Raw genomic sequence first — 22,023 nt, forward strand, 5'->3', positions numbered from 1 at the left:
CAGGCACAATTATGACATCCTCTGTCTACGTATAAAATATTTCAAAGGTGCAGCCCACTGTACATGCCAAAGGTGAAATATCTGAAAGGAGCCTGAACAATTATATTGCGTACAAACCCACAGCCACACTCCACCAGGAACTATCCAAAACCAAAAACGTGATACTAAGGATGAAAGAAACAACGTAATCTACAAAATCAACTGTAACCATTGCAACCAATTCTATGTGGGACAAACATCACATCAATTAAAAATCAGGATCCACGAACACCGGCTGGCAGTCAAATGCCACGATTCCAAATCTTTCATCTCTACCCACGCCGACACCAAAGAGCACCAGTTTGATTGGAACAACACAAAAATTATCAGCCACGCTACCACCCGCCAAGCTTGTGAGTTCATTGAAGCTTGGCACTCCACAAGCAATTCCATTAACAGACACACTGACCTACAACCAGCCTACAAACCCCTCAGAATCCAAATCAACCACATAGCCAACTAGAGACAGCACTGACCCTCAACCAATCCACAGAAGCCCCCCCCCCAGCAGTTCACCTCACAATGACCCTGACCTGAGGTAACTTCCCCGTCACAAGACTCACTGATGACTCACACCTGACCCATCACAAGACCCTCATTTGATACATCCACACCTGAAGCCCTTATAAACAGGAGAACGCTGACACTGACATACCCTAAACTCTGCTGAAGATTTTACCTAGCCTGGTAATGAAACATTTGGAAACCAACCCACAAGCTCGGAGAACGAACCGTCACCCTCATCCTACACCCAAGCTACAGATATTTGCCACCATTGCATGTTGTATTATTCCTTATTAATTCTACTTAACAAGGTGAAAACCCACTACTAATAAGCTCTTTAAAAGCTAGTAAAGCAGCAGGCAACTATGGACCTGCCTTACCCTCCAGCTGAGGGTTGCTCTAGGGAAGGAACCGGGATGTCATAGCCATCTTCTGGCTTCTTTGAATCCGTGGGCTGGACTTCTGTTTCTGCTATCACCTTAAGACCATCTGCTTAGAAACAAAAAACAAAAAAGCAATTAATACAATAAATAAATAAATAAATTGAAAAATATATTAACTCTTTTCCCTCCTGTGCATACCCCTGTCCTGGCACATTGTAGAATCTATTAGCCAATGAAATAATAATAATAACAATAATAACAATAATAATAATAATAATAATAATAATAATAATAATAATAATAATAATAATAATAATAATATTATATGGATGATCTGAAGCTGTATGGAAAAACATCATCTGAAATAGAATCGCTGCTCAACACTGTCCGTATATATAGCCAAGATATTGTAATGGAGTTTGGTTTGGACAAATGTGCCACACTTACTATCAAACAAGGAAAAATAATGAAAACTGAAGGAATCAAGATGCCCCACGAAAATAATATTAAGAGTCTGGATGAGGAAGAGTACTACAAATACTTGGGTATCCTTCAAGCTGACAACATCAAGCACACTGAAGTCAAGAAAAAGATTAGAGGTGAATACATCAAGAGAGTGAAGAAGATCTTAAAGTCCAAACTCAATGGAGGAAATACCATAAAGGCAATCAACACCTGGGCAATCCCAGTCATTAGGTACACAGCTGGAATAGTGGACTGGACTCAAGCAGAACTAAAAGCAATGGATAGGCAGACCAGAAAAATAATGACAATGAATCATGCCCTTCATCCACGCAGTGACATTGATAGACTTTATCTACCAAGGCAAATAGGTGGGCGTGGAATGCTACAAGTACATCAGATGGTTGAAGAAGAAAAAATGGCTTTGGAAGAATATCTGAAGAACAATGATGAAGATGCACTGAAATTAGTATATCAGGAAGGCTTACTAACTACTGGAGAGACCAAACTGGCCTACAAGAAAGACCAAATGAAGAACAGAATAAAGGCATGGGAAGACAAAGCACTACATGGCCAATACATTAAAAAAATAGCTGGGAAAGCAGATAATAACAAGACCTGGCAATGGCTAAGAGCAGGAAAATTGAAGAAAGAGACGAGGGACTAATTCTGGCTGCACAAGACCAAGCCTTAAGGACAAATGCATACAAAGTCAAAATTGAGAAGACAGCAACAGAGAGTAAGTGCCGCCTATGCAAAGAAGCTGAAGAAACAGTGGACCACTTGTAAGCTGTTGCAAGAAGATTGCACAAACTGATTACAAGCAGCGGCATGACAAAGTAGCAACAATGGTGCATTGGAAGATCTGCAAAAAATATCATTTGCCTGTAAGCAAAAACTGTGGGATCATAAAATAGAGAAAGTCATAGAAAATGATAAAATTAAACTGCTCTGGGACTTCAGAATTCAAACAGACAAGCACCTGCAACATAACACCCCAGACTAAACAATTGTCGATAAGAAAGACAAAAAAGTCTGGATAGTGGACGTGGCAGTGCCTGGAGATAGCAGAATAGAAGAGAAAGAAATGGAGAAGATAACAAAATACAAAGACCTACAAATAGAAATAGAAAGACTGTGGCAAAAGCAAGCAAGGGTAGTACCAATAGTAATAGGCTCCTTAGGTGCAATCCCAAAACAACTGGAGCACCACTTGAACACCATTGGCATTGACAAAATCGCTATTAGTCAATTGCAAAAGGCGGCCTTATTAGGAACTGCTTCCATCCTGCGACGATATCTGTAATACCATCAAACATCCACATCTGCCTATCCCAGGTCCTGGGTAAGGACTCGATAGGTAGACAAAATGCCAAATCCAGTCTGAACATCTGGCTGACTGTGCGATGATCGATAATAATAATAATAATAGTAATACCATCAAACATCCACATCTGCCTATCCCAGGTCCTGGGTAAGGACTCGATAGGTAGACAAAATGCCAAATCCAGTTTGAACATCTGGCTGACTGTGCGATGATCCATAATAAGTGATAGTGATAGACTTTATCTACCAAGGCAAATAGGTGGGCGTGGAATGCTACAAGTACATCAGATGGTTGAAGAAGAAAAAATGGCTTTGGAAGAATATCTGAAGAACAATGATGAAGATGCACTGAAATTAGTATATCAGGAAGGCTTACTAACTACTGGAGAGACCAAACTGGCCTACAAGAAAGACCAAATGAAGAACAGAATAGAGGCATGGGAAGACAAAGCACTACATGGCCAATACATGAAAAAAATAGCTGGGAAAGCAGATAATAATAAAACCTGGCAATGGCTAAGAGCAGGAAAATTGAAGAAAGAGACCGAGGGACTAATTCTGGCTGCACAAGACCAAGCCTTAAGGACAAATGCATACAAAGTCAAAATTGAGAAGACAGCAACAGACAGTAAGTGCCGCCTATGCAAAGAAGCTGAAGAAACAGTGGACCACTTGGTAAGCTGTTGCAAGAAGATTGCACAGACTGATTACAAGCAGCGGCATGACAAAGTAGCAACAATGGTGCATTGGAAGATCTGCAAAAAATATCATTTGCCTGTAAGCAAAAACTGGTGGGATCATAAAATAGAGAAAGTCATAGAAAATGATAAAATTAAACTGCTCTGGGACTTCAGAATTCAAACAGACAAGCACCTGCAACATAACACCCCAGACTTAACAATTGTCGATAAGAAAGACAAAAAAGTCTGGATAGTGGACGTGGCAGTGCCTGGAGATAGCAGAATAGAAGAGAAAGAACTGGAGAAGATAACAAAATACAAAGACCTACAAATAGAAATAGAAAGACTGTGGCAAAAGCAAGCAAGGGTAGTACCAATAGTAATAGGCTCCTTGGGTGCAATCCCAAAACAACTGGAGCACCACTTGAACACCATTGGCATTGACAAATTCGCTATTAGTCAATTGCAAAAGGCGGCCTTACTAGGAACTGCTTCCATCCTGCGACAATATCTGTAATACCATCAAACATCCACATCTGCCTATCCCAGGTCCTGGATAAGGACTCGATAGGTAGACAAAATGCCAAATCCAGTCTGAACATCTGGCTGACTGTGCGATGATCAATAATAATAATAATTATTATTATTATTATTCCAGCAAAAGGGGCAACACCAGGCAACTATAGGCCAATTACCTGCTTACCAACAACTTTCAAATTACTAACTGGTGTGGTAGCTGATGCAGTACAACAGCATCTAGTTGAAAACAATCTCTTTCCACCTGAGCAGAAAGGAAACCGCCCCAATAGCAGAGGAACAAAAGATCTCCTAATAGACAAAATGATCTTGGAAAACTGCAAGAAAAGGAAGACCAACCTGAATGTGGAATGGATTGACTACAAAAAGGCATTTGACTCTCTGCCACATGACTGGATAATCAAGTGCCTAGAAATAACAGGAGTCAGTAAAAAACATCAGAAAATTTGTGCAAAGATCGATGGCACAATGGAAGACACAGTTGCAGATCAATGGTGAGAGGCTGGGAGAGGTTAATATCAAGAGAGGAATATTTCAAGGAGATTCATTATCACCATTACTATTTGTTATTGCACTGTTTCCTCTGTCAACAATACTGAATAACTCAGGACATGGCTATCAAACATCAAAAACATCTGCCAGACTATCCCACCTCCTTTACATGGATGATCTGAAGCTGTATGGAAAAACATCATCTGAAATAGAATCGCTGCTCAACACTGTCCGTATATATAGCCAAGATATTGTAATGGAGTTTGGCTTGGACAAATGTGCCACACTTACTATCAAACAAGGAAAAATAGTGAAAACTGAAGGAATCAAGATGCCCCACGAAAATAACATTAAGAGTCTGGATGAGGAAGAGTACTACAAATACTTGGGTATCCTTCAAGCTGACAACATCAAGGACACTGAAGTCAAGAAAAAGATTAGAGGTGAATACATCAAGAGAGTGAAGAAGATCTTAAAGTCCAAACTCAATGGAGTTTGCCATAAAGGCAATCAACACCTGGGCAATTCCAGTCATTAGGTACACAGCTGGAATAGTGGACTGGACTCAAGCAGAACTAAAAGCAATGGATAGGCAGACCAGAAAAATAATGACAATGAATCATGCCCTTCATCCACGCAGTGACATTGACAGACTTTATCTACCAAGGCAAATAGGTAGGTGTGGAATGCTACAAGTACATCAGATGGTTGAAGAAGAAAAAATGGCTTTGGAAGAATATCTGAAGAACAATGATGAAGATGCACTGAAATTAGTATATCAGGAAGGCTTACTGACTACTGGAGAGACCAAACTGGCCTACAAGAAAGACCAAATGAAGAACAGAATAGAGGCATGGGAAGACAAAGCACTACATGGCCAATACGTGAAAAAAATAGCTGGGAAAGCAGATAATAACAAGACCTGGCAATGGCTAAGAGCAGGAAAATTGAAGAAAGAGACCGAGGGACTAATTCTGGCTGCACAAGACCAAGCCTTAAGGACAAATGCATATAAAGTCAAAATTGAGAAGACAGCAACAGACAGTAAGTGCCGCCTATGCAAAGAAGCTGAAGAAACAGTGGACCACTTGGTAAGCTGTTGCAAGAAGATTGCACAGACTGACTACAAGCAGCGGCATGACAAAGTAGCAACAATGGTGCATTGGAAGATCTGCAAAAAATATCATTTGCCTGTAAGCAAAAACTGGTGGGATCATAAAATAGAGAAAGTCATAGAAAATGATAAAATTAAACTGCTCTGGGACTTCAGAATTCAAACAGACAAGCACCTGCAACATAACACCCCAGACTTAACAATTGTCGATAAGAAAGACAAAAAAGTCTGGATAGTGGACGTGGCAGTGCCTGGAGACAGCAGAATAGAAGAGAAAGAACTGGAGAAGATAACAAAACACAAAGACCTACAAATAGAAATAGAAAGACTGTAGCAAAAGCAAGCAAGGGTAGTACCAATAGTAATAGGCTCCTTGGATACAATCCCAAAACAACTGGAGCACCACTTGAACACCATTGGCATTGACAAATTCACTATAAGTCAATTGAAAAAGGCGGCCTTACTAGGAATTGCTTCCATCCTGCAACGATATCTGTAATACCATCAAACATCCACATCTGCCTATCCCAGGTCCTGGGTAAGGACTCGATAGGTAGACGAAATGCCAAATCCAGTCTGAACATCTGGCTGACTGTGCGATGATCAGTAATAATAATGATAATAATAATAATAAATACAGGTAGTTCTTGACTTACAACCATTCATTTAATGACCAAAGTTATTAAATGGAAAAAAAGCAACTTGGGACCCGTCCTCACAACAGTCGCAGCATTCTCCATGGTCACGTGACCAAAATGCAGGTGCCCGGCAACCCGCATGTATTTATGAGACTTGCAGTCTTAACTTAGGCAACATATCCAGTAGCTGGGGATCAAACCTTGTCACTTCTTTTCTTTTATGGTTTGCTTCCGAACTGTAGTGCTGCAGTGTGGCTTCAATAGTTTTGAAAATGCAAGCCATAGAAATCCCTTTAAAATGACTACATCCAAATAGAAGCCATATGCTAAAGAAAGAAAGAAATCTGAATAGAATGTTTTTTTAAATGCCTATTATCTTACTAGTAGGCAAATCCACTGCTGGCTACAGCAGAGTATATGCAACCCTGATAGGGACCAGATTGTTAAGTGAGTCATGCCCGATTTTATCACCATTTTTGCCACAGTTGTTAAGAGAAGCACTATCACTGTTAAGTATCATTCAGTCGTTAAGTGAATCCGGCTTCCCCCATTGACTTGGCTTGTCGGAAGCCAAGTGGGAAGGTGGCAAATGGCGACTGCATGATCCTGGGGCTGCTGCGACCATTGTCATATACAAGCTGGTTGCCAAGCACCCAAAGTCTGATCACATGACTATGGGATGCTGGGACCGTTGTTTGAGAACTGATTGTAAATCACTTTTTCTCTAGCGGCATCGTAACTTTGAATGGTCGATAAACAAATGGTTGTAAGTTGAGGACTACCTATAACAAATATTCTAGCAAACCCAAAAAGGAAGCTGCAGTGACACGGATAGATTTCTGTGTCCAGGAAATACATATAAAGAGACTCTGTTCAATCCTTAACCAAGGTACAATATCTTTCTCCCTTTGGATTCTAATTACGGGTCTGTTTTACTTACTTTCATAGAAAGATATTCAACCACAAAATGTCCATGAAGACGATGATACAATTCACAATTTATCCACAAGAATGGCCCTACATTCTATAATTGGATTAATATATTTATATATTTCAATTAGTGTGTTCTTGCTGCACTCGTGTGTTGAGCAAAATCATAAACCACAGCCTTCCTAGATTGCCTTGCTGAAATCTGACAGCAAAGCACAGAAAATTGATACTTTTTTCCTCTGAAAACCCAGTAAAAAAAATTTTGTTAAACTTTTTGGGGGATTGTTAAAATATTTAAAAAAAAAAACCTTGAAGAAATAAGAGCCCAATACAGGTAGTCCTCATCTTACAACTATTCATTTAGAAATCATTTAAAGTTACAACGGTATTGAAAAAAATAACTTACAATGATCCTTGCACTTATAACCATTGCAACATCCCACTGTCACAATCAAAATTTAGGGGTGTGGCAACTGGGATGTACATACAACAGTTGCAACATTCTGGATCAAGGGATCACCATTTGTGACCTTTCCAGCTGACTACTTTGCTTCATGACCATATGATTCACTTAACAACTACCTTGCTTAGCAATGGAAATTCTGGTCCCAATTGTGGATGTAAAATGAGGACTACCTGTACACCATCCTCTCCATTTCCTACAATGTTGCCGGGTAACTTGTGTACTAACTGCAGATTTCAGAAGCCAACGATCCATTTTTAGAATTTTCCAAGACTCTAAAAATTTGCCTGACATGGTTATAAATAGAAATCAACTTGTATCTTACTCAGATTAAACAAACTACATTAAGGCTTTGCATAATATGTAAACCTAGCCAATGAAGGCACTTCAAGTATAGCAATCAGAATTTCATATAATAACACACGTGTCATATAAATATCAGAAATTGCTTTTACTGAGAAGGAAATGCACCACACTCTCACTAATTAATGTACCATTTCCTTTTCAGCAAAAGGCAACTGGAGATCATTGTATGAGACATTTTTAAATCTGCACGTTTCATCTACAATTAGAGTAAAAAACTGTAATTTCAGGGCTTGCCCGTTTCACTATAGCAAGGTGCATACTCTACATCCAAACAATAAAACACAATTACTTTTATAGCAAAGACTAGCAATCAATTAATGAACCAGAAAATGCTTAACACTCAGTAATGATTTTTTTAAAAAAAAAAATTACTTCCCCATCTCTTGAAGTAGATATATAAATACTAACAAAATAAGACATTATTATCTCTCAAAAGATAATTTATGTTTAAGAAGCTATTTCTCTCACCGTCCTGTTGAGAAGCAGTTTCACTGACTTCTTCCGTAAGATATTCAAGTAAGCCATCAAATATTTCCAAGAGATTCCTAATAGACTCCTTATCTCCTTTCACAATATTCTCGCCTTAATAAAAACACACAGTATTATCTTAGAACAGAAATAAAATAATAATAATAATAATAATAATAATAATAATAATAATAATAATAATAATAATAATAAAGTTGGAAGGGACCTTGGAGGTCATCTAGTCCAACCCCCTGCTCAGGCAGGAAACCCTACACCATTTCAGACAAATGGCTGTCCAGTCTCTTCTTAAAAACTTCCAGTGTTGGAGCATTTACTGCTTCTGGAGGCAGGCTGTTCCACTGATTAATTGTTCTCACTGTCAGGAAGTTTCTCCTTAGTTCTAGGTTGCTTCTCTCCTTGATTAGTTTCCACCCGTTGCTTCTTGTCCTGCCTTCAGGTGCTTTGGAAAATAGCTTAATTCCCTCTTCTTTATGGCAGCCCCTGAGATATTGGAATACTGCTATCATGTCCCCCCTTGTCCTTCTCTTCGTTAAACTAGACATACCCAATTCTAGCAACCGTTCCTTATATGTTTTAGCCTCCAGTCCCCTAATCATCTTTGTTGCTCTTCTCTGTACTCTTTCTAGAGTCTCAACATCTTTTTTACATCGTGGTGACCAAAACTGGATGCAGTATTCCAAGTGTGGCCTTACCAAGGCATTGAAGAGTGGTATTAATACTTCACGTGATCTTGATTCTATCCCTCTGTTAATGCAGCCTAGCACTGTGTTGGCCTTTTTGGCAGCTGCAGCACACTACTGGCTCATATTTAGGTGATTGTCTACTAGGACTCCGAGGTCCCTCTCACAGTTACTACTATTGAACATGGTGCCACCTATGCTGTACTTGTGCTTTTGGTTTTTCTTGCCTAAATGTAGAACCTTGCTTTTTTCACCATTTCAGTTGCATCCTCCCAAGGTTGGGAGGATGCAACTGAACTGGGCTAAGAGCAAAATCCTCAAGTTCTGTTTAAAAGATCACTCCTCATAAGTGAACCTGCCAACTTAAAATATTAACTGCACCATATATTGGATTTTATTCTGTTGGGAATGCTCATTCTAATGAAAAAAAAAAAACTTTCTTCAGCAATAGGACCCTGTGCAAAATTAGTTTCTTTCATTTCTCTACCTGGCCTTCCTCCAAGAAAAGCAACGCTGAAAGGAAAACTCATCATATAATTCCCATACTTCTGGATTATAGTTTTTTAAATAGCTGCCTTGAATCTGCATTGTCCAAAAACCCCAAACAACACAAAAAGTTGTAATACCAACATAATGGAGGTACCAAGTTGAGTGGGGGAAAAATAATTAAAAGCAGAAAACATTAATTCTGTGACTTATTGAATCAGCTCAGTGAAAACCGTTTGAACATCATCTAATCCATATGTTTACTGTTACTAGGAATTTTAAAGGCTCATAACATATCTTTTTATTCTTCCCTCTACGCCCATGTGCTTTGTAGAGATACAGAAAGGGATACAGTAATTACTTCTGACCTGCATTTCACAGTTTTGATGGGGATTGTTTTGCTACTTTGCTAAAAATAGTTTCAAGGAAAACCAGTTTGTTACAAACGAGACTTTCCTGTTAGGAGGATGGCTTGCACAGAGGCAAGTCAATCAGGAAGATTCAGCTAGGGGCTCCTTCCAGCAACCTGCAATACGTATTCAGTGACTAATTGCTTAATGCTTACAAAATGCATCCTACAAATTTAAATTCCATTAGGACAAGGGACAGGTTAGATGGGATTCTTTGCCAATTTTAAGTCTAGGTATTGAATCTTTTATTGTGTAAACAAAGATAGGCAGTTATTATATAATGTGTATTATCAAGATTCTTTGGAAACATTTACTTATAATGACAGGTCAATTTATCATTACCAATTTTCACTTTATTTGCCAGCTAAAACATTATTAAGACCTGGTGAAAGTGTCTTGTTTTAAACACAGGTTTTTAATCAGCTAATTACATTTTTCAGTACCAATGAAGCTCAAGTGTAATATAAAAATGTCCTCCTTGTTGTTAATGCAAAAGATGGCACAGCTTTCAATGTTGCTGAATCTGACCAAGATCTGATTGAGCAGAACACAATAAATAGTTGCCATACATTTTACTATGAATAGTTAAAGGTCTCAAGTAGAATTGTGTTCTTGTTCATTCTGACTAGTATTTATAAGGCATGCCTTAAAGTATCCTTGTAATAAGTTTATGCTGTCAAAACCTATTTCAATTTTCAGCAATGGATTTAAAATCTGTAAAGCAGATTAAAAACTGCTTCCGCCTACTTGAAAATAATCTTCCCTGAAGCTTACTTTTGAATAGACATGTCAAAGACTGCAACGTGTATTTTATTTCACTGATTTTAGTAGAACAATTTGTGAGCAAGTGATTTGAAGCAGATTGCTTAGCAGTTGTCACAGTTATCTTTAGAGGAACTTACTTGTAAACAAAACAAAAATAAAATGTCATAAAACATATCTAAGAATCTCCATATTGCTAATTTGGATAAAGAAGCATCTAACTTGAAATAAATTTCTATTGGCCCAAAGTATGATCAAATGTAGATTAACTTATGACAAATGCCTATTTTTAATCATTTTGTATCACAAAAGTATGGTACGTTTTTGCAACATTGTTTTTTTTTAGTTATACTCACCAGTTATATGTGATAAGCTGATCTGCAAGTAGTCCAGTGCCAAAGAATCTATCACCGCCTGCACATTATGAATGTTGTCTTCTTGGCAAGTAGGAACAGCTATGAAATCTGTTAACAACTTTTTCACATTACTACTGTGCATTACAATATACTATAAAGTCAAATAAATGAACTGTATCTAAAATCTTCTGAGAGAAAGTACAATTTTTTTCCATATAAGTTGGCTTGTAGAAATGTATATAATTGTGAAGTGAACAATGAATTATTGCAGGGAATGTAACAAAAATACTCCAACATGGTATTCTCAAGTCACTATTGGAACATTTTAAAAAGGTCTAAAAATTCTCTTCTCACCCCTCTGGGTGGTGATAGCCCCAAGTGCTCCCACCACTACTGAGATCCCTTACATTTACTCTCTCTCCCTCTCCATGTCTCTCTCTCCGTCTCTCACACACAAATCTCTCCCATATATAAGAGACTAAAGATAGCTTAGCCACATTATCCACATATTCAGAATTAAGCTTTGCTACCTTCGCTGAGGCTCTACTTGTAGGAGATGACCAGTCCGAGCCCGAGAGCGGGGTCTAGAGTCCCTATGCCCCTGAAAGAGACTTAAATCCAGCCCCCCCCCCTTGAAGTCCATTGGCAATTTGCCTTGAATATTAGTAGATGGGATTCTTCTGCATGGGATAAACTCAGTGTTTTCTGGACTCTATCTTGGCTCCTGGCTTCTTGTGTCTGACATCTATTTCACTGAGGCTTTAGTTCACAGTATAGATTATTATGATTTATAATTTATCAGCTCAGACATGCCCCGAGAGTGACTCTGAAAATTCCAGATACAGAAGACAGAAAGGGGGAAAGTATTGGGAAGAGAAACCAGGACAAGCAGACAAAATAAATATTAAAGCCTAAACTGAGATTCATTCTCTATTTAAGGGTTTTTATATTTCTGTTCTCCAGATTCAGAATACTTTTCCTTTAAATGAGGAAAGTTAAGTTTAAAAAAATTAAGTTAGTAAACCCTCTGATCTAGAGATTTATGCCCAAAGTGTTTCAAATGTAAATACGGAGCTGTTACCTTGCTGTAAGGATATAATGCAAGATACATGTATTCTTACCAGGGACTTTTTCTCCTAATATCGACTCATAAAGATGAACAAACACTTCAGCTCCACAGTCAGAGAGGCTATTAACATGCAGATGTATGTTACATTTTGTCAGAAGATCATTGGCAACATTGACCCAATCTGTTTTAAAATTACAAGAGAATATGAAATGTTATGATTTTAGAAAAAAGCAGAAGATGCATTAGCATAAGCAGGGATTCAGACCTCTTTACCAAGCATCCCAATAAGGTTTTTTTAAATGCTTTTACTAGGATTAAAAATAGAACTCAGCTACTTGAATCCAAATGTTGTAGCCAAAATCTAGTAAATCACTCTAATTCCCACAAAATGAAATTGTGATTGTAGGGATAATATTTAGTTTAGTAAAATTGAATTTCTTCTCCTCTCAATTTCTATCAACGTTTTTATTTACACCCTGGAGATTACTAGCAAAATCCAAGTAACCTGAGAACTAAATATTGTGTTTGATACTCATTGGAAATAACTGATGTTTTTCACCATTTTACCCAAATTTCTTTGAATTTAAACTATTTGAACAGGAAAAATACAATTTAATTCTTCCATCTATTTTATTAAAAAAAAAATAGGTGTCCAGAAGATACTGAACTACACCATCTCACACTGCTTTACATCATGACTTTTATTGTTTTATCAATGTATAAAATACAAAGAAAAATAAAAACTGGCGTGTCTTCAGTTGGCCATCTTTTCACCAGAAGTCCCATGTCACAATGCAATAGTGCCAAACGAAGAAGCAAAGGCAAACTATAAGTATTACAAATGTGGTTTTTCAAAGCCAGCAGTTCTCCCCAATGCAATCCCAACAGACTCTTAGCAACCACATACTCCTTAACCTGGTCCTTCAAATACAAATCTACTCAGAAGTACTGTAATTCCTATGAAAATCAACAAGACCTATTTCAAATATAAAGGTATTTACTGGGTAGGGTATTCAAAGCCAGAGCATAATTTATGGCAGTCATGTCCCTTTTGGGTAGCCTCCAGAATCTCTCAACACAACTACAAAAATTAGAAATGGAGTTGTGTTCCGGCCCACTGCTTGGCCTGCTGCTCACACAAGTGGAGCTGCGCACAACCTGGTTCCAAATAGGCCACGTCCTGGTAGTGGACCATGGCCCAAGGGTTGGGGATCCCTGAACTAGACAACCCATGACCATTTGAATCATCATTTCAGAAACATTCACCAGATTTCTCAATGCCTTCAACAATGGCAGAGCTTCTAATGCACTGGAAAAGTTCTTAAATAGTTCTTAAAAATTCAGAGACATGAAGAACTTCTAACATATTGTCATCATTGGAAAAGCTGGGATACATTCAGAGAGTAGCACAGGTTGAAGGTATAAGACAGTCAAACATCAAGAATTGACCACAGGAAATGTTTTATGTTTTGTATTGTTATAAAATGCTCTATTATAATTTCTATATCATAAAATATTTTATAAAAATTTAATCACATTGGAGTCATGGGTCCAAGATTTTAGATTCTGTAAGTTAACCCATTTGAGGTACCTTGGTTCAAAACTTATTGCCCTATGATGCACTGTTTACCCAGTTAAAGGTTACAGGAATGAGTGTTTTAGTAGTAAATATAACTGCTCAATGCTCTTCACTCTCAAAAACAGATAAAAACCTACCCACATGTGACAAATATCCTACCCTGCCCAATCCATTATAACTCCTTTCTTTAAAAAAATGTGCACACGCATGGTCACCGGTTAAAAGTTGTTCACAGGATTGCAGCCTGCATTTTACTTAGAACAAATAGGAAAAATAACCCACTATTTTTTCTCATACTTATCTAGAATAAAACAATTTTATTTAATGGAATCCAAATCTGGGTAAGGACTGTTGTGTGATATACTTAACATTCTATAGGATTTCATAATATTTAAAAGGCTTCAAATAGGCTACTGCAGTAATTAAAACAACTACAGGTAGTCCTCGACTTACAACAGTTCATTTAAGTTACAATAGCACTGAAAAATGGGACATCACTGTTTTTCATAGTTACGGTTTCAGCATCCTCATGATTATGTGATCCAAATTCAGATGCTTGGCAACTGACTCATATTTATGACAATTGCAGTGTCCTGGGGTCATGTGATCACCTTTTGTGACCTTCTGACAAGCAAAGTCAATGGGGAAGCCAGATTCACTTAATAACTGGGTTACTAACTTTTCAACTGCTGTGATTCACTTAACAATTGTGGTAAGAAAAGTCATAAAATGGGGCAAAACTCACTTAACAGAAATGTTGGGCTCAAATGTGGTCGTAAGTTGAGGACTACCTGTATGTCATAAGGCAAGAGTACAGCACAGATGGTCCTCCCAGCTGTTTTTTTTTTTAAAAAAAAAACAGAATACAACACACTGAACCACCTCTAGCCAATTACATTGTAGGTAGTTTTAACTTGGCTCAAAGATTATTCTGCATATTATGCAAATATAACCATTACATTTAGATTAACTAGGTTAGTGGGTAAGCATGCCATCTGAGCACAATCAGTGTCAATTTTGGATAAACAGTTTACACATACAACTCACCAAACATTTTTAAATAAGGAAATCTATTTCAAAATATTAACAATTCTTCCTGCTTTATGCAACATTAGACTTATTTACATAATTACCACGGTACTCTTCACTTCAGTCAACAGTATAATCCATTTCACCACAACCTATTACAGGCTTTGCTTCTTCTCCTCCTCTTTTAAAGTTACTACCTTGCAGACTAACCTTGCATGCCAGAGAATCTTACTCTCTCCATTACTGCCCGAGAAAAGAGAACGACTACTAAAACAGTTATGCTTATCCTTTAGCATAAATATGTTCTTAAACTACACTGTTCTTTAAGAAAGCAACTTGCCCAAGTCTTGATGTATGCGGATCTTATGACACGTGTAAGTTTTTCTCATCTGGAGCTGTAACAAACCACTAACACGATTCTAGTACAAGTTCTTGAGGAACTGAATTTTTTAAAAAAGGCTGTTTTTACTGAGCAACACCGTCCACTCGTGTAAGGAGGATGCCAACAGGAAGGCATAAAAAACATCAAATCTCTCGTTTTGGGGAGACCGATTCCCACTTTCAGTTGGGGAGCCTTCCCCAATCCCACCCACCTCTTTCCGCAGCAGTAGCCATTCCGCCACTCTTCACGCAAAAACCGCAGGACGCCAAAGCTTCGGCGATTTAAATCCTGGACCGCTCTCCGGACTTCTGCATGATGATTGGTCAACTAGAAGCGGAAAAGGCGGAACTTCCTTTTGGCCTCACTGCCTAGCCTAGTTCCGGATGAGCTAATACCTGTTCAGTTACGCTTATTGTTTATTTTCCGCCAAGATCGGTTTCTACGGCAACGAAGGGAAGGGATTATTAGGTTTTATTTTTTAAAAAACCAAGTTCCCAGAGGGAAAAACAGAGGCAGCGCGCGGAACGTAAAGCCTCGAGCGGGAATAGGACGCTGCTACCCGCCTTACGTTAGGCTATTTGTCGCGAGCACTGGCACGCTTGTCTTCCTCCCTTCACAACAATCTTGTGAGTTACGGTAGACTGAGATGCCTGCCCAGGGTCATTCGCAGAGTTGTGGGAACCTCAGTATGATTGAGAGATTTAAAATCGGTTGGCATCCAGGAGTAAAATGTAAAGCGCACTACATACTGCGCGCGCACTCTCTCTCTCTCTCTCTCGCTCGCTCGCTCGCTCTCTCTCTCTTTCCTGAGCTTAAGATCTGGTCAATACTGTGGTGAAAGCACCTGGAGAAGCTCTCCTTTCCGCCAATTAACCTCCATGTCCCTAATAAAGAAGATGTGTAACTCGAATGAGGTGGCTGGATGGAGTCACTGAAGCAGTAGGTGTAAGCTTAAATGGACTCCAGAAGATGGTAGAGGACAGGAAGGCCTGGAGGAATGTTGTCCATAGGGTCACAATGGGTTGGACACGACTTCTCAACTAACAACAACAATGTGTAACTCAGGATCGAAATGAGGGGTCATTGGTGCTCTGAGCTTGCTTGTTTTCTTACAGACGTTTCATTACCCAAACTAGGTAACATCATCACCAAGGACCTCTCCGTGCCCGTTTGGATGTCTAGACAAGAAAGGAAGGCCTAGGGAAGGCACTCATCTGATAAACATTGGGTCAAAAATCCACAAGTTTGTATCTGAGGTGGAGAATGTTGGAGGTGGCCTGTTTGAACTTTCAGTTTATTCCTGGAAGAAGAGGAATGGTCTTGCTTGAGGAGAAGCTGCAGTGCCAAGATATTCATTTGGAGCAGGAAGCTGAAGAGGGTGATTTATTTGATTCTTATTTGCCTGATTCCTCAAGACAGCTGGAGCAGGAGAGCTGGCATACTGAAGAACCTTAAGTGTAATATTGATGAAATGTAAAAACAGATCCAATCTATATACCAATCAACCACCACCCACATCTGTCCCCTCACAAAACCCAAGACCTTCACCTGACATGACCCACACCAAACCCCTCACAAGATCCCTAACATGACCCATCACAAGATATACTGACCACTTGAAGCCCTTATAAACAGAAGAACATCAACACTGACTCCCTAAATTTTGCTGAAGATGTTCGCCTAGTAAACCAAGTAAACCTAGTAAACCAACCCAAGCTTGGACAACGAACCTCCACTCTCACCACTTTCCACTCTCACTCTTTGCTCTAATCTTCTGGATGCCTTTCCTCCCTGTCTTTGCCTTTGCTAGCCAGATACCTGGTTCTGATTTGCATGCTCCCAGAAGCAAGGAATAGGATTTTCATGCAGCATATCCCATCAACCTGCCTTCGTCAAGCATTCTCCTTTTGCTCTGGTTCCCCAGTCCTTTTATCAATTTTCTTGTTTTATTCCTGATACTTATCCCCATCAAGAAAATGTTGATGAATTTCAGAAAGAAATTCTATGTTAAAATCAGTACAAGATACAATTACCTTAGCTCATGATGAGACTAAAAATAACACAAAGGAGATAAAAGAACAATTCTTTAATCTAAGTCTACAAACTCAGAAAATGACTATAAAGACGGAACTAGCAACCCAGAAAATAGAAGGAAAATCAGAGGAAGCAGATCCAAAGATGGAGGACCTAAAAAAGGAACTAATAGATAGACAAATGAAGAATTAGAAGACGTAGTAATAATATTGGAAATGGAAAAGATATTTTACCTGCCAAGATCTCAGAACACACTTAGGATAAGAAAGAAGAGCTGATTGAATGGAAGATAGAGCTGTTAGGAGAATTGTGGGAAATTGGAGAAGGAGAGAGGCTGTTTAATGAATATAAATGGGCTGAGCATCCGTCCAAAAATACTTTAATCAGATTGTCTTTCTTATTCCAAACAATATACACAAAAATAAAGGAAGAATTACTTGATGATTCAAAAGCATTGACTTGGAAAGTTAGTTGGCAAAGGAAGAAAGCTAGAGTAAGACTGAAGAAAATAGAGGTTTGACCCACTAGATGGGATATTATACTATTAATCAGATGTTTGAACATGGCTAAGAATAGATAATTGTTAGAAATAGAAATATTATTATAACTAGAAAGATAGGATTTATAACTAGAATATATTTTGATATGAGAAGGGAAATATGAAAATGCTAAGAGGGTTTGAATAAGAGAAGCTTTTGGTTACCCAAATATAACTTATTATGAGAAATTATAAGTGATAGAGACATTTTGAACACTGATGGGAAATTAAAATTAAAAAAACACAGGGAAAACAGGATATTAATTGAACAAATGGCTATTAAGTGCAAATGCAATTAAGATATATTTTGGTTAGAAAAGACATTTTAAACCGACATTATTGATATTATTAGGAAAATGTAACAAAAGATGTTGATATTCAATTGTATATGTATTAACAATAAGAATTGTATTTGTCTAATGGGGGAAAATGTGTACTACTGGAAGAAGAGAGGAAGCATTGGATGATGTAATATTGGGCCTAGATTGAAGAAGTTAATATGTACCACTGAATTACTAATGGACCCAGGACAACACATTGTTTATTAAGTACTTATGATTGTAAAACTAGAAAATTAATAAAATATTTAAAAGAAAAAAAAGAAGTCGAAACAGAGGAAATGGATTTAGAGATGGAAGAGATAAAAGAAGGGAAATACAAATGACTATATACAAACAAAATACTACAAGATTTGGCTATAACAACAAAAACGCAAAAGACCTTTTACCTCTCAGGTCTGCAAAATATATCTGATGGCAAGGAAAAAGATTTTTAAAAAGGGAATATAGAGCTGTTAAGGGAAATGTCACACCTTGGGAGACAGGGATTGAAAAGAGAAATTAAGGAGAAAGGAACTGGGAGTTGTTTAAGGAATATAAATGGGTGGAATACCCCCCCAAAATACCCTACCTGAATTGTCTTCCTCATGCCAAGCAATTTTTACAAAAATAGAAAATTCTTGGGTGATCTAATTGCCCTGGTTTGGAAAGCGACTTGGCAAAGAAAGAAAGAGTCAGATTTAAAAAACAGAAGATTTGACCTTTTAGAGGGGGTATTATATGTTTAAATACTTCTTTGAATAAGATTAAAAGAACAGAAGACCCTTAGATATAATTAGATTTTTATAATGCAAGATATGATTTAGAATTAAGATAGCTTTTTTCTTTTTTTAATATGGTAAATATGAAGAGGAGGATTGATTTGAATAAAACTTTCTGCTATACAAATGTAATTAATATTGAGAAAATTATAACTGATAAAGATATTTCAAATACTGATGAGAAATCAAACTTTAACAAGAACACGAAAAACAGCATATTGATTAATGAATTGACATTATTGATTTATGAATTGATAATTGTTATTTGTATGGTGTTAGTAATATATGATGAAGATGCTTACATCTAACGCTGTATACATTAACAGTACTAAAAATTGTAATGGTGTAATGAAGGGAAAATGGAAAAAAATATTGAGAAGAAAGGATGATCAGGGAAAAAATACTGAATTGTGTAGTATTGAACAGATTTATATTGAAGAAGTTAATGTAAAATATCTGAACCCAGACAACATGTTATTTACTAAGCACTAAAGACTGTAAGTCAACTTTCAGGTGCTCGAAACAGTCCAGGTTGTAGCATTACTAAAATTTGTTTGGCTCAATGCTTACTGTATGTTCAATCATGCTACATCTTGATATTAATGAAAATACAATTAAGTAGAAATAATACTGTAGTGTCTGAATAATCCAAAACATCTGTGCGATACACCAAACCATGCACATACTAATCTAGAAAAGCGACTTTGATGTGGTGAGATTGTATCTTGTCCAGCCAAGAGTCTTTTAATTAGTACAGCACAAGAAAGTTATTGTATTAATGAAAAGTACACATGAAAAAATAGTAGGGCATTATAGCCACTAAACACCTCTGGGTTATCCCCAAATCATCCAGTTTGACAAACAACCTGAATATGATGTTGCTGAATTTCATCTGGTAACATTTTCTGTACACATAGCATTTCTATATACAGCAAAAGGCTATTTTGCTGAATATAAATATAAAATAATAAACATCAACATATTTTTTATATTTATTATTGAATTTATACCACAAGTTTTCATTTTTTCTAACACCCAGATGACTTACCACATAAAAAATATGTATACAATAAATAAAAAATACACCTAAAACTAAAACCAAAATTAAGTTAGTGATTAAAATAACATTTGGCAAAAGTTGGTGTTTTACCAACTTCTTATATATTTGGATAATGAGCTCCAATCTACCTGCTTCGGGTGCACATTCTGTAACCTGGAAGCCATATAAAAGAAGACCCTTTCTGATGCCCCTGATAATTAAGTTATTGATAGTAGGGGTCTTTAGAAAAGCCTTTCCTGATCTAAATATCTGGGTTGGTTCACAGAGGTTATCAGGCCATAAATCAGTGACACCTTTAAGGTCAAAAGCAGCATCTTAAATAAATGGTAGGCTATTTATTTCTTCTTCCTCAAAACAACATATATACAGGTAGTTCTTGACCATTTGAAGTTACAACAGCACTGAAGAAAAGTGACTTATAACTGTTTTTCATACTTACAACTGTTGCAGCATGCCTGTGGTCATGTGATCAAAATTAAAACACCTGGCAACTGACTCACAGATGGGTGCAGTGTCCTGGAGTCACATGAACTTTTCTGGTTTTCTGACAAGCAAAGTCAATGGAGAAGCCAGATTCATTTAACAACTGTGCTACTAACTTAGCAACTGGAATGATTCACTTAACAACTATGACAAGAAAGGTCGTAAAATGGGGCAAAATTCACTCAACTGTCTCACTTAGCAACAGAAATTTAGGGCTCAGTTGTGGTCATAAGTTGAGGAATACCTGTAGTTTGCTTCTTGTACGGTAGGTGTTGAAAGTCCCGTTGGAATCATTGTCAAAAGCATGAAAGTCCTATGGGCATTGCTAATTGCTGCTTTTTGTGGCTTATGCTTGCTACTGAGTGTGTTTGTTCAGACTAACTGTTGTTTTCAATCCCTGTTTTTCCTGCACAAAGTTGACAATTTTGCATTAACATCACCTTATTTCTGATTGTCTCTTTCCTGACTTGTCACTTGGGAGCAGAACAGTATGCTAGGATTGTTTTAATTCCATTGGTGTGATGTTGTTTAGCACTAGAGCTCTCTGAAACTCTGCAGTAATGAATATTCTGCCACTATGATGGGACTGTAATACATTCCTTAAGGGGAGCTATATGCTATTTTCTCATTTTTTTGGTTAGGTTTATTTAGCATCTACTGTGCTGTTCCAGATTTAGAATACCACGTCTGCTTGTTTTATGTTAAGCTCAATATTGCTATTTTTTTCTTTCTTAGTTGTATTAAGTTTTCCTAAACAATATATTAGACAAAGTAAACTTTTTTCTTGTGTCAATATATTGCTATTCTTTCACTATTATTTTATTGCTGATGTTAGCAACTAAAATAGATTAAGCAGAATATGCAGTATATTATTAGTGATCTGACTCTTTAACCATGCAATATTACAGCAATGTAATTAAATTCCTTTGTATTAAATATACATATTGGCCTGTTGGACTGGGCATTCAAAAGGGCTGCAGTACTAATTTTACTGTGAGGCAGAAAGCTCTTGTGTTTTTTAATAAATATTCATGGCAGTCACCTATTTAGTATACTCTAGCTTTCCAAGCTAAATACAGTGAAAGGAAAAGCAATCTGTTGACATTCCACCTATCATATTGCTGAATTACTGAACTCCCTCTACCTATTTTTTCCAAAACAACCACGCTGTAGAGCAGTCTGGGTTGGAATAGTGGGACTAAAAGTCCAATGAGTTTTCATAATTAGGAATAGAATGGAATTTGTGTCTCCCATTCCTAATTCACCCCTTGAACTATCCCACCTTACTGGCTGTCTTAATAAAGACATGCTGGAAGAACTGTGGTAAGCAACTCCTCAGCCAATTTGAATATTTCATTACATTAAAGGTAGTAGCTAGATTTATTATACAACCAGATACTTCTTTCTTTGCAAAACTCTCGTAGAACACATCAGGTTTTGTCAACACATGTCAATTGTATGGCTTTCCTGTAGTTTCATGTTTTGCCAAATGGATATTTTTGCGGTAGAATGAAAACCAGGCGCATTTTTCCTGCCAAAGCAGAGATTAGACATGAAAGTCTTGCTAATTTGTAGGGAGGTGGCTATGCTTCCTGAACTCTGTTTCATATATAAACATGCATTATACAGTAAA

At 37.4% G+C, this 22,023-nt stretch overlaps 1 protein-coding gene across 2 annotated transcripts in view; it reads right to left on the reverse strand.

Moving 5' to 3' along the window:
- CEP95 (centrosomal protein 95) overlaps positions 1-15,526 on the reverse strand; it is a 46,008-nt gene extending 30,482 nt beyond the window's left edge. The window contains exons 1-5 of one of the 2 annotated variants that reach the window (XM_039326810.1): positions 15,388-15,526; positions 12,239-12,367; positions 11,118-11,225; positions 8,403-8,516; positions 924-1,032 (exon numbers count right to left, since the gene is read on the reverse strand). In XM_039326810.1, the coding sequence (XP_039182744.1) occupies positions 924-1,032; positions 8,403-8,516; positions 11,118-11,225; positions 12,239-12,367; positions 15,388-15,409 (482 nt within the window). In that variant the 5' untranslated portion in view covers positions 15,410-15,526. Of the gene's footprint in view, positions 1-923; positions 1,036-8,402; positions 8,517-11,117; positions 11,226-12,238; positions 12,368-15,387 lie in introns of both variants that reach the window. The other variant, XM_039326809.1, reaches the window with a different exon arrangement.
- Between the last annotated feature and the right edge of the window lie 6,497 nt (positions 15,527-22,023).

The sequence above is a fragment of the Crotalus tigris genome, unplaced genomic scaffold (assembly GCF_016545835.1).
Source record: "Crotalus tigris isolate CLP2741 ecotype Arizona unplaced genomic scaffold, ASM1654583v1 scf7180000024345.2110221, whole genome shotgun sequence".
Classification (NCBI taxonomy): Eukaryota; Metazoa; Chordata; class Lepidosauria; order Squamata; family Viperidae; genus Crotalus; species Crotalus tigris.